This window comes from Cyprinodon variegatus, unplaced genomic scaffold (genome assembly GCF_000732505.1).
Source record: "Cyprinodon variegatus isolate N-32 unplaced genomic scaffold, C_variegatus-1.0 Scaffold44, whole genome shotgun sequence".
Lineage (NCBI taxonomy): Eukaryota > Metazoa > Chordata > Actinopteri > Cyprinodontiformes > Cyprinodontidae > Cyprinodon > Cyprinodon variegatus.
In genome coordinates this window covers 1,475,911-1,490,192 of record NW_015150497.1, presented here as the reverse complement: position 1 = coordinate 1,490,192, position 14,282 = coordinate 1,475,911, and the positions used below count along the sequence as shown (strand labels likewise).

Below are 14,282 nucleotides of genomic sequence, written 5' to 3'. Positions count from 1 at the left end.
TTCTATTTCAAAATCTAAATCTGAAAGCGGACATTGAAAGAAAGCATAAAATGCATTTTAATTAAATGTACAATATACATTTCAGGAACAAACCAAGTATATTAAAATCTCAAACAGTTGTCTTTCATCGTATACATTTTATTATTTCTCCAAAGCTTGTGATGTTGCTGTCAAGCCGTGTTTGTTTCTGCAGTGATGGAAGCCTAAGATACTAGAAGGAAGAAGATTATCCCATGCTCCACAAATGCTAAATGGTTTCCTCAGTAAATCCTGCTAGTTTCATTTATTATAATTTACTGCTGGGCAGTTTCTAAATGGTCTCTATATATTTTTAAGGGTTCATGTTTGTCTGTTGTTCCTATACCTAATCACATTGGAATATTGTCTCCAGAAGAAGGGGCGATTAGACGATTATTTGTTCACCCAGTTCAGTTTTCCTTCGCTGTCTGAGCAGCTCAGTAAATAAATGGGGTAAAAAATGTGGTCTTGGTTTAAGCATAAGGATCAAGTTATTTAAGGATTGCTTATTTAAATGCACTTACACAGTACAGCGTTCAGAGAATCGTCCTGGCCAGTGGGGAAAACTGCTAAATAATCCAAACCAGAAGCTGAGCTGGTGAGGGTTGAATATGCAAAAATTGAAGAGAGGTGATGCTTATCCATGAAAATAAGCATCTTAACTTTACCACTACAGCACAGTTTCTCTCATTGCAACTTTTGTTCTTTTTACATTTGACCACTTATTAGATTATTCAATTTAATCAAACCATTAAATTAAGATATTCTGCAAAATGCAATAGCTTACAACTTTTATTTTATTTGATAACATCACAAAACTGACACTTATTGGTGATTTACTGGCACTACTGCTTTAACAAAGGCATTTACGATGGTTAAGATGTGAATAATTTCCTAGCATAGCCTTGTAGTAACATATAAGTGCGGTAAGAAAAGTAAATAGTCTGATAGACTGTTTAATATGTATGACCCATGACTTATTTTGACATACAAAGAACCAACTCGTCATAACTACATGTGATGTAAATTGTGAATTAGTTTTTATTACAAACGATCAGTTTTAAATTTCAATTCATAAATAAAACAGATGGAGAGGGGCTCTGGCTCTATCACACACATTTTCAGCTCAGACCAAAGATTTTCTGGGGCAGAAGTCAGGGCTTTGCAACAGTTATTTCAAACTTTCGAGCTAAATATGTAAAATATTACAATATTTAGAGATTCATTTTGTGCCATGGCTATACGTTTCTGGCTGATATTTTCCAAATAATTATTTTTACTCAAAATTCCATCTGTTTTGAGAAATGCATCAGTCCCTCCTGCAGTAGAGTGCCCCACAACATTCTAAACATGCATATTTGCATTTTCTATTTTCATAAAACTCTGAAAGCTTTATTTCTAGTTTTATGAAACTGATCAATTTCTGTTGATCCTCCCGGTGCTATTTTCTTTGTGTTTTTTCTTTCTTTTTTTTTTTTTTAGAATTGAATGATTAACAGCTTCTATAACAGAATATACATTTTATGAATCTATGACAGTACTTCCATCTATTTTCTGAATTCTCATTTTAATTATTATCTTATATCGCTGTCAGCTCTTTAAAAAAAAATGAAACAGCCCTCCAGAATCATCCTCTTGTGTATTTACACCACTTTTAAGGATTATACATATTTTAAGCCATCGGTCCTCCTAAGGTCTTCAAAGGTGGGTCCTTTTTTCTTAAGGTGTAAATGAACAGCTGAAACTTTCCCAGAGCCATTGACTTTCTGTGCTGCACCATACGTTTCTATAGTTGTTGGGTTTCTCCAGTGTAGGAGTCTAAGCAGTTCTGCACTGGATCAGTAAACAGTGCAGCACAAAAACTGCTCTTATTTGTGCCACTCATGTTGAGGACCTGACTAATTTGTTTTGTTACTGAGACCACACCAGAGAACTTTGTTAAGATAACATAAACTTAAATCTTGACATTTTCTCTTCCATGTTTCTCTATTTCTGTCAACAATAAAAATGTGTTGAGAACTTTCCTGCTTCCTTTTAATGGTATCTGTCACAATCAGAATATATTAATACAATGGCCAATATTGTTTTTATTTAACTGGATTAATATTGGTAAACTGTCACACAGGAAATAGGTTTTTGTGAATTATGCAAGAACTTACAGTTGAACACAAGGAGCTTACTGTACATGTACAGTACATCAAGACGCCAAAGACAGAGAATCCTTATCCAAAGGTTTATTGAAACTGCCAGAAGTTGACACTGAAAAAGCACAATCAATAATGTTCACAGTTTACCTTTAGACATAAACCAAAATGCAACATGTAAAACTAGAAGGTAAATTGCTATGTTTTAACCTTCATTTAGCCTTTATTTTTTACATACAATGAGTTAAAGCATCCATAAGAAATATCAATGTATCTGTTTATTATCTGAAGTGGATTAACATGGTTGATAGCTCTATGCATTAGATTGGCATGGCAACACACCAGAGATAAACATGTTTTATTTTTTCCCACAAAATATAACTTCCCCTAAATATTCAGCTAAAATGATACAGAACACAATAAACCTTAAAAAACACACATGCGATGCAACCAAAAGACATAATATGTTTGCATATTTTGCTGGATTAATTTGGTCGCTCTCTGTTACTGTCGCTGTTTCTTAGAGACGATAATCATTTTAATGAGACTTAAACATCCACTTTTAAAATAGTCAACATATTTAGCATGAAAGTTGGTTGTATCACCTATATATCCTATCTATCCTATTCTATATCTAGAACTTGTGTGTTTAGATATATGTAGCTGTGACAATATGTGGCACATATTACAAATTATGTAATTTCTAATCTTTCATTTTGGTAAACATTCTCAAAACCTGTGAGTAATACTTTCCATCTAAAATCAGTGTTAAATTAAATTTTTTGTTTTTTTGTTCCGTGGCACATGTTGTAGCGGGGGGCGGGGGGGCTTTAATTACTTGTATAGTGTGATAGTGGCGTGGCTCTATCTGCACGGCAAAGCTCTGGAAGCTTTTGAGACTGAGAGCACCTAACAGCCTGTGTGTGTTTACTGACTGTGTCCCCCGCTACTCCTATAGGTGTGGTGAAATAAAACTGCAGATCCTGATTCCTGGTCTGAGTGGTGTCCTCCATTTGAAAGCAGCCAGATAAAGCTGCTACATATACACATAATTGAGTTAACTTAATTATGTGTTTATCTACACAAACACAGATTTAGCATCTAGTACATGCGATTCAAATAGATACTTGGCAGACAATGCAGATAAATTCATTCTATTAGTCACATTAATTAAACGTTTTATGTTTAAGGAAACCCAGCAGTTTGCAACGAGTCAGTCGAATCAGTGATTCTAATATAGTTTTATGGATTGGTGTTGTTGTTGCCCAGGAGGCCTGGAAAGAGGTAGAAGCTCTTTATCAGCGTGCATCTATCAATAGTTGGCATCTGAAGTTTGTTGTTGCTCCTGAAGCTTTCAACACGCCGCATGACCTGTAAAATTGGAAAGGTGGGAAATAATCAGCTGATGTTTTTATGAAGAAATCCTCAACATCGTTGTAAAAAAAAAAAAAAACTTTTTTTCATTGTGATCTTAATGCTGGTGATATTCTTGCTGCCTTCTGAAAGACTCTTTAAAATATGCAATTCAATTAGAGGATTTATGTTAATAAATGGGAAAACAAAAAAGTACAAAATAATATTTGTATTTCAATGTTCGTATGTATAGCATGTTTGGAATAAGATTTCTGTATCTTTGTCCCACAATCTAAAATCTTCATCCATTTATTTTTTATTTAATGCATTAAATCTCGTTAAATCTCATATTTAGCATTTAAACCTTTTTAAGGAATATGAGATAAATTCACTGAGAACATTGTGTTCATAATTTAGTTACTGCACTAAGAGATAAACGGAGAGAAAGTCTTGGGTTTTTTTTTTCATACCTTTTGGAAGAGATCAAAAATGTGATCCTGATATGAATCTGGACTGAAAGACTCCACAACGTACTGGATGAGGATAGACCCACGATCAGGTTGTCTGTATGACACGGTGTCTGGAAGAGGAAGAGTAAGAATAAAAAAATAATACAGTTATAACCATCAGAACAGGTTTATTTAAAGTTTAAACATTAAAGTGTTGCTTTGAACCCACCAGGCGTGCAGGACAAAAGACAAATAAAGTCTTTTTCTTGGTGTACAAGTTGAATCTTGTCTGCTTCAAAGTCATCAGGTTGTGGAACATCAGCAGCTGCATTTGGACTGTCACTGACCAGAACGCTTCCTCTTTGTTCTGTAAAATGAAAAGATTGGAAAGCTGGTAAAACTCTTAATTCAACTCACAATAGACTTATATCTATAAGTTCAAAGATCTATATAGGTTGATCAGAATCACCTCCTCTGCAGGCCTGTATGATGATGATCTTTGGCTTGTTTATTAGTGCAGGACATTTCTCAGAGCCCAGGTGTTTGAAAATGTTGTCTATTGGAAATTCATCTGGTTTGTCCTTTTTCCAGTTAACTCCAAGAATTTTCCCTAGCTTCCCATGGGACATGATAACCACAAAAACACTATCGGTCTGTTTTAATTTAGGATGTTTAGCGAACTGAATCAAACCATCATTGATCGCCTGAAGGAAGACAAAAATATCACAAATTCAGATATATTTCTTCGTTATTCAGATAAGAAGCTGTTTATTTAATTATTTTTTTTAATAAAATACCTTTCCAGTTAGGTCTGTATATTTCACCACCTCATATCCCAGACTTGAGAGCAGTTTTTCCATATTCTCCTCATCTTTCTCTGCCCCTCTTCTGTCCATTTTCTGATCAGAAAACTTCATATTAGTGATAAGTAGCGCAACACGGTTCCTAAAGGAGTCCTGAGTCACAGGGTAGACCTGAAAGATAAATAAGAAAAATTATTAACTGGAACCTGGAGAACCAAAGGCGATGTTAAGATGTTTATTAAGAATCTTTGTCATTAAGGAGCATTAATGGCAATTTTGATCAGGCACTCAGCTCAGAATGCATATACATAGAACGCAGACTGAACACAATAACTCATTAAAATATGCAAATACAGGAGTAAAATATTTTAAAAGTAAGGAATGGAACAAATAAATATGATAAAGTGATCCAGGAGGAAAAATGTAACACCTATAGCAGCTAAAAAACATTCCTTATGTACATGCAATATGCGCATGAGATGAGTTTATATAAAGTGCAGCTCAAATGGGACAAACAAATCATATCTTGGGTGGGTGGGATCTGTGGCATTGCATCTGGCCCTTTTCTGTATATAGCATTTATAGTTTCCATTATGCAAAAGGTGTTACAAACTAATAACATCACAGTAAAATGGATAACTGGTAAAATGTGTCCAAACATGTAAACATTTGGTTCTACACTTAATACAAAAAACATTTATACATAATATCCTTACTTTTTCTGTTGTTTCTGCAAGTATATTTTTGCACTTTTTATATATTTAGAAGAACAAATATTTTTAGTTGTGAGTAAATTAATTACTTACCTTTGAATCATCCCTTTTGAGTTTCCAGAACTCTTCTACGGTGGATACTGATGGAGCTGATACGTTCTGAGCCACTGCGCCTGCTGGAGAGAAATAATACAATATTGCTCTTTTACAAGAAGCATTTACAGTGCATTTGTTAAAACACATTCACACTTTCTTTAACATATGCATATAAAGGGTCTTAAACACCTATTGGAACGCCTGGTAAAGAGTTGTAAAAGAAACATCTTTAAACCAAATCATATTTTATTCAGTGACATTATCAAAAAAATAAAATCATATTTAAATGTAACTTATTTAATTATTGGGCAAAAAATTTTACCGGTATACGGTAAAGTAATCATGATTTTCTTTCACAAATTAATAGTGTAAAGCCAATTGAAACCCCTGCTGGATCATGATGCACTCTGACGGGAAGAAATATAGGATCGAAGCATCATTGATCCTCCTCTATATCTAACATATTCCTCCTACGTTTTATGCTGGTATATAAATTTAATGTATGCAACAACAGGGTTGTTGTCCCAGTGTTATTTAGCAAACTACACCTGTTAAGATTTGTGATTGCAGAACAGCAAACTCTTTTTCTTGCTGATCCTTTCCCCCTGATGCTAGTTTTGTTGACATTTCCTTACTTTGCCTTACTTGAATTGCATCTTATTTTCTTTTTCCATACTTTGTGAAAGAAATAAGAGCTATTACTCTTGCTGTCATGTCATTTTATAACAAAAGAGAAAAGAACTACTAGCAAATAAATAAAGAATATGTTTTTTCTTTATTGTTAAAGGCTTTATTTTTATAATGAATTAACTGAAATTAAAGCCCGGATTGCCCCAGGTTTTCCTTTTGACATCATAATATTGCAATTAAACAGAAATCCTGTCTGGACTTTCATGGAAATGTGTAAATTGGTCTCACCTGGCTGAGGAGGCTGGGCACTGGATAGACCCAACTCAGAGTGCAGGGTTGGGTCTATGCTCTGCAGCTGAGCAATCATCTTTCTGCTAGCTTGATTGCCTTTTTTCTTAACTATGTCAATAAGAGAGCGTGCCCTATCTGCTCTGCTAACATTCTCCTCAAGTACTGAATCTTTTTCCCCATCATTCAATACACCATCATCCAAAAGACCATCCAGGAGTTGTTTAATGCCTTCTTTTGACACTTTGTCCACAAAGTCTTTCCTCACCCTCTGGAGTTCCTTATCTGGAATTAGAAAGATACAGAAAGAATTGATGCAAACTGACACAATCAGATCAGGGAAGTCCATCAAAAATACAAATATTGTACTTTCTACTCCATTCCATTTCGAGGAAGATGCTAGTTACTTGTCACTTTTGGCTCAGCTTTCTTTGTAATCCGCTGTTGCTGTTTCTCTTTCTTGAAATGCCTTTTTATTAAGGTATGCAAGGTAGCCGACCTTTTGCCGGATCTGGACACCGCTGTTTTAGAGATTTGCATGATATTCCGCAGATGTAAAAAACTCTAGGCAGATATTATTTGTAGTTTATACATTTTAGATAAATGCAATAGTTTCAACCTCAAACCACTATTAGTGAAAGTGTCAGAAAAATTTCTTAGATAAGAAATAATAATCAAAATAGTTGTTCTTATTTATACTTTTTCTGGCATTTTTTTGAGGAAGTTCTTTACAAGTGGCGTAGATTTTGTAGCAGAGTGTTTCTATGCATGAATACATCGGGCGGTTTCTGAAAGTTACAAGGTTCTATAAAATTGCTCTGAAAATTATACAGAGATTTACTGATATGAGAAAATTTAATTTGTATTTTCAATATGTACTGTATTTAAAAGGTATAGTGGAGGATGTTCTTTTTCCGGGAGGATCGTCAAAATAAGTGGTCCTCCTAACTGTCAATCATTCTGGTAATCTGCTTATGTAAGGCCGTCCTACATGCTTGACCCCATTTTCATCTAACCCTATCCCGAGAATTACCTCCCCTCTCGCACACTGATGAGAAATGGTTTGAAATATGAAAAAAAGGGAACTTTTAAATATATTGCAAATGTTTTCATATTTCTTATGCATGGATGCTCTACAATTGAGAGTTTTGGTGGACAGGAATTTTTTGGCATAAAACAGTGGTGAGTCTGACATAGTGGAAAATTGCAAATCCTAATCCATAAAGGAACATTTATGTTTCTTGACTTAAGGGGAATTTTACGGTCCGTAGCTCCTGTACAGCAGAGGTTTTCAACGTTTTTCAGGCCAAGGGCCCCCAAACTGGATTGAGTGGGGACCCCCTAATTATATATATTGTATGAAATTGTGTTATATCAAACTGATCCTATAGTCACGAATAACTGTCACATGACTCCATCCAATACTTTAATAATCCGGGGATTATTAATGTATTTCTGATTCCTTGTTGATGAGACAGGTGTTGGACAGGTGTTGGGAATTAAACTGTGACCACCAATGTGTGCATTGGTGACTGTAAGACATATTCTGTCTCCATTTATCTGTTAACTACAGTGTGTTGAATTCATGTCAATGTGTATTTAAAGACATTTCAATTAGTGGATATAATTACAGGGGGAATTTAAAAAACAAAGTCTAATCAACCAAAATTTTTGCGACCCCCATGCAGTACCTCCGTGCCCCCCTTAGGTGTCACAGACCCCCTGTTGAAGACCTCTAATTTATAGTTTTTATCACTGATTTTACATGCTGTTTCTACAATGTGAACCCTGTAAACGAAAATAATAAAAAAGTTATATAATATAATAGCTATGGGCGTAGGTTTGTATAGGGACTATAGGAACATGTCCCTTCCAACAATTAGATGTGAACAACATGTTTATAATTTACAATACAGCTTTGTTGCAGCAGTAGAGGAGTTCTGGATGGAGAATGTTGACAGACAAAAAAATTTTTGATCTATGAAAAATGTTTATATATTTTGTTTAATGCCTATATTTATAATTCCTGCTGTAAGTGGGTCACTCTGTGAGCTAAAGACATGTTTTAGAGTCTCTATACTCCAGTTAACAATTAATCAATTACTAATTTGTTGACATTTCAATAATCAATTATTCCAATGAATTGATTCAGCCCAAGATAAAATACATGATATGGGTTAAATAGAGTAACTACAGCCTTAATGACTTGTAGAGTGAAATTAATATTCTAAATGCTCAGTGTCAGTTCCAGTGCTCATGTAAATAAAATATTTATTTTGCGTCCCTTTAATCTATTATTTTGCTTTGTTTCGTGATACAGTGGGTTTTACCTCTGCACAATTGTATATCTCAAAAGAAAAAAAAACCAGGATAAATCCACATATAACAGATATATTTAGATATATTGTGTTAAATAAGCACAGATTTACTTTCTGTATTAGTCGCTGGTAATTTCAAATGCAAACCTTTTCAAAGTGGAAAAAAGTCATAAGTCCTCATTCATCAGAGCCGGTGATGCTTCCAACATTGATAAACAGCATCTAGTGTGTAGCGCTTATAAAAGTTGTACAGTCATGGCCAAAAGTATTGAGAATGATACAAATATTATATTTTCACATGATCTGCTGCCCTCTGGTTTTCGTGTGTGTATGTCAGATGTTGTCATCACATACAGAAATACTATTGCAATTTATACTATAAGTAACAAAAGCTTTTAATGACAGTAAGAATGAGTGTTGACCCCTCTGCTTCAGGACCTCTGCAATTCTCCCTGGCATGCTCTCAATCAACTTCTGGACCACATCCTGACTGATAGCAGTCAATTTTTGCACAATCGATGCTTGCATTTTGTCAGAATTCATAGGTTTTCATTTGTCCAGAAGTTTTCAATGGGATTAAGATCAGGGGAGTTTCCAGGCCATGGACCCAAAATCTCTATGTTTTGTACCCTGAGCCAGTTAGTTATCACCTTTGCTTTATGGCAAGGTGCCCCATCATGCTGGAAAAGGCATCGTTCATCACCAAACGGCTCTTGGATGGTTGGGAGAAGTTGCTCTGGGAGGACATTCTGGTACCATTCTTTATTCATGGCTGTGTTTTTAGGTAAGACTGTGAGAGAGCCGACTCCCTTGGCTGAGAAGCAACTCCACACATGAATGGTTTCAGGATGCTTTACAGTTGGCATGAGACAAGACTGGTGGTAGCGCTCACCTCGTGTTCTTCGAACAAGCTGTTTTCCAGATGTCCCAAACAATCGGAAAGGGGATTGATCAGAGAAAATGACTTTACCCCAGTCCTCAGTAGTCCACTCCCTGTACCTTTTGCAGAATATCAGTCTGTCCCTGATGTTTTTCCTGGAGAAAAGTGGCTTCTTTGCTGCCCTCCTTGAGTCCAGGCCTTGCTCCAAGAGTTTCTGCCTCACAGTGCATGCAGATGCACTCACACCTGCCTGCTGCCATTCCTGAGCAAGCTCTGCACTGCTGGTAGCCTGATCCCACAGCTGAAACACTTTTAAGTGATGGTCCTGATGCTTGCTGGTCTTTCTTGGGTGTCCTGGAGCCTTTTTGGCAACAATGGAACCTCTCTCCTTGAAGTTCTTGATGATGCGATAGATTGTTGACTGAGGTGCAATATTTTCCAGCTGTGATTCTCTTTCCTGTTAGTTCATGTTTGTGCAGTGCAATGATGACTGCACGTGTTTCTTTAGAGATAACCATGGTTCACAGAAGAGAAACAATGATGCCAAGCACCTTTTTTTAAAGTGTCCAGTGGTGTCATTCTTACTTAATCATGACAGATTGATCTCCAGCCCTGTCCTCATCCCCACCCACACCTGTGTTATTGGAGCAATCACTGAAACAATGTTAGCTGGTCCTTTCAAGGCAGTGCTGCAATGACGTTGAGATGTGTTTTGGGGGATAAAGTTCATTTTCTAGGCAAATATTGACTTTGCAATTAATTGCTGTTACGCTGATCACTCTTTATAACATTCTGGAGTATATGCAAATTATACTCCAGTTTTACGTTATAAAAACTGAAGCAGTAGACTTTGTAAATATTAACATTTGAATCAACTTTTGGCAATGACAGTACAAATGTATCAAGAAACTGCTTTAAACAAAGTACACCCTGATTTTCACGTCAAGCATAAAAAAACGAGCATGCATCTTTTTGCATAGGACCAACATCAGAACATTAGTGTCCCTTACCAAAGTTGAAAGCAAACCTACGCCTTTGCCAATAGCTTATAAACGCGCCAAACCCATAAAGGATTCAACTGTTCTGTTTAATTAGACAGGAAAGGCTGTGGGCGCTTATGTCAACCACATGGAGAAATGTTACAAATATATATTTAAAAAAATAGCTTTTTACATTTTGTAAACGCCCATTAATATTAAAAAGTTGTACCCAGGATCGTCGCCCTCAAACCGAAACTATAAAACGTGGCATTATGATTAAAGGAAGGAGTTACGCATTTGCTATTCCGAGTTTTTTAGTCCGCATATTGTGCAGCCAATAAAGTTTAAAACTTAAAAAAAGTATTTTCTCTCACCTGCCATCCTTCAGAGTGTGTATCAGTGACAGATTTTATTTGGAAACTTCCTGATTCTTTTGGAACTGGCTGCGCGTAATGCCCGGTGCGCCTGACTTCCTACTGTACAGCTGTAACTAATTACTGCAGTGATGAAAAATATGAGACAGTCTCTTTTGTACACATACGTTACATACAATATGTTATGTTAAGTTTGAAATATAAGCAATAGTCCTATATAGCAATGTACATCCGTACAGCAGCCTTGAACTATGCTCTAATGAGCAGTAAACTTCTAGAGGTTAATGTCTGTACAGTGCTGGGTGGAGTTAACTAAGACGACCATTTCGAAACCATCATTGTTTTGCAGAAATGGAAGGTAAGACGAATTTCCTGGTTGGAGACTTTTCCCTGATTTCTAACATAGCATGATCCCCAAATCAGGAGGTGGGATAGTTATTACACAAGGATGAGTCTATACTTGTGTAATAATTGGAGTAATAACCATGAACAGAAAGCGTAAAACCGCGTGAAAGTCAAGTTCAAAGCAGGATGTCTGCAGCTGCAGAGCGGAAAGAGTCAGAAAATATCAATTCTCTGCGTTAACCAGCTTTGTTCGTGTGTTTAAAAAGTCTTCTCCCTTCTCAGTAGTATCACTTTATTTAATTTTAAAAGTACTTCCTCGCCTTCTTTTCTTGTTTTCGGTTTGGCTCACTATGGAACTGGTTTAGATCAAAACGTTTGATCTGATGTTTGATAAGCCATTCATGCAAAAAACACATTTTGGTTTCAATAAAACTTTCATACACATTGAAACTATTAAAAAAATAGCATGTGCAATGCAAGAAATGTCAACATTAAATTTGATTTGAGTGATTTATTAAGAATTTACTCTGTGCAGGGGCGAAGCTAGATGGGGGCCTGTGGCCACCCCTACCATGTTTTCCCTCTAATACAGACAGTGGCAGCAGTAATACCTTGAGGGGGAATGTTTAAACTTATTTAACATGTCAATTTTTCATATATTAACAACTACTTGACGACAGAAACACTAAAGATAATTATGCACAATAAATATACTAACATTAAAGATGATAGATACAGAATTCATGCTATTTTCAGAACTAAATTTTGAATTACTTGGGGTGAAGATGATATGATGTGCCTCTGCAAGTCATCTAGGAGTCTTCAGTGAAATCATATATAAATAATTACTTTAATAATAACTTAAAAGCTGATTAAATGTGGATATTAGTAGATTTAAATATCATATTTCTTGCAGAATGATTATTGATTAAAGTAGGTAATGACAATGTAAAATATGTTTGACCTAGAACTCAAACCTGAAAGTATTTTGTCCACGATACCTTTTATTTACAGCATAAATGTTTAAATATATCGATTTGTTAGCAAAGGCTGCAGGAAAGTATAGTTTGTTTTTATTTAGAAAATATGGATGTGCTTGTTCCTGTTGAAACAGTGTAGATTGACCCTGAGGTTCTGGTGCCTTTCTGTTTTGAAGTAGTTGTTGAACGGCTGATGTTCCCTGTAAATCAGTCTTAAATTTAAGGTAACGTTTTTTTAAACCCTGATTATTTGACTAATAGCATGTTACTTGGAGTTAAACATATCAAATGTGTTCGCTATTTAAAAAATTTTTTTTATGCTTTTCCAACTGTAATCCAAACGCCTTTCGGCCACCCCTCAATATACATTGGTTATTGACTGGCCACCCCTATTAGGATTTTCTGGCTACGCCTCTGCCTCTGTGGTTAAGATCAGTAGATTAGGAGGCTTCACTGATCAGAGCTGTTAAAATATGTTTTTGTTTTTTTTATTTCCAGCTGATACAGTTAAAAACATCAGGTCCAGCTTTGTGGACAAGGCCTCCAAAGAACTAATAAAGCAGCTTCTGGATGATCTCCTGGAGGACGACATCATTAATGATGGGGAGAAGGACTCCATACTGGAGGAGAACATAACCCGAGCAGACATGGCCCGAGCTCTCATTGATGCAGTGTGGAGGAAAGGAAATGAAGCCAGCAGGCTGATGATAACTGACTTTCGCCAGAGAGATCCTACTCTCTCTGCTGAGTTGAATCTGTAACACCTCGGAGCAGGTACATCCCCGACAGAAACACATCTCTTCTCCATGAATCTTGGTGAAAGAACCACATGCAGATGGACAAAAGCATTCTAATCCATAAAGTGACATTGAACATTTCTTATGATGTTTTGCAGCTGCTACGACTCTGGAGGAAAAGTGTCTATTCATCCCAGCTGCTGATGCCCTGCAGATTGAAGAGAGCAATATTTGTTTACAAGGAAATGTCATGTTGTTTCAAACCAATATGATCGTGTTGCAATATCTTTCATTTTCCTAATGATTTTAAAATAGACAGACCACATTTTTAAATCAAGTTGTTCAGCTGACTGACACAATGAAAAAAATAAACTGATAAATGTTTAGATAAAATCTAAATGCACTTCTGAAAATGATTAAATGGTTTTCTTGAAATTAACAAATATGTGTGGTTATAGTTGTGATAAAGGTACATTCACTTACAGTATATTTCAATCAGAGGTCTGTGGCTACTATTTCTAATATAAATCAGAAAAATGGGTTTCCTTTATGCTTTATCGTTTAATTCTTTAAAAAAAAACGTGAGTTTAATTCACTTTTTCACTTTTGTGTTCATTTTCATTTCCAGCAAAATGTCTTTTTGAACATAAAACGTTAAACTTTCAAACATCTAAAATGCAAATGCCCAGCTAAAAGACCTTTTTAAATATATATTTAGATCATGCGTTCATTCTGATGTGAGTTTCTGCTGTTAGCAGAAAAAAGTAAAAAGAGGAAGCTTCAAAGCAAGAAAGTGGGAACAGCAAAACCTTGCCAGGAATGGTAAATTAATCAACCCTTTTATATGTTAAGGATATCTTTGTAAATGGGCAGAAATATAGTTTGACCTAATGCAATCTTGGATGTTAAATAATTAACATCGGTAAAATAAAACAAGAAAATATTATGTTAAAGACAAAAATATAATTCTGGAAGTAACTATTCTTATAGCGTACAGAAATTCCTCGAATAAAATAAGGAGAATTAAGATTAAACACTTTTGATCCCAACCCTTTTGTATTTATTCTATCTGATTAGATTTAAGACGGACACTCATATAGTAAAAAATTATTGATCATGTTTTAATCAATCTAACTGAGCTTAAGAAACATTACAACTGGGATTTAAAAAAAAG

General features: G+C 35.4%; 1 protein-coding gene across 1 annotated transcript; it reads right to left on the bottom strand.

Moving 5' to 3' along the window:
• Positions 1-2,982: 2,982 nt before the first annotated feature.
• LOC107081895 (caspase-1-like) lies at positions 2,983-11,310 on the bottom strand. Its single transcript, XM_015370242.1, has 8 exons — positions 11,047-11,310; positions 6,495-6,779; positions 5,574-5,656; positions 4,762-4,938; positions 4,434-4,668; positions 4,194-4,331; positions 3,986-4,095; positions 2,983-3,533 (listed from the first exon to the last, which is right to left on the bottom strand). The coding sequence occupies exons 1-8, from the start codon at positions 11,051-11,053 to the stop codon at positions 3,405-3,407; spliced, it is 1,164 nt and encodes a 387-aa protein (XP_015225728.1). The 5' UTR covers positions 11,054-11,310; the 3' UTR covers positions 2,983-3,404.
• Between the last annotated feature and the right edge of the window lie 2,972 nt (positions 11,311-14,282).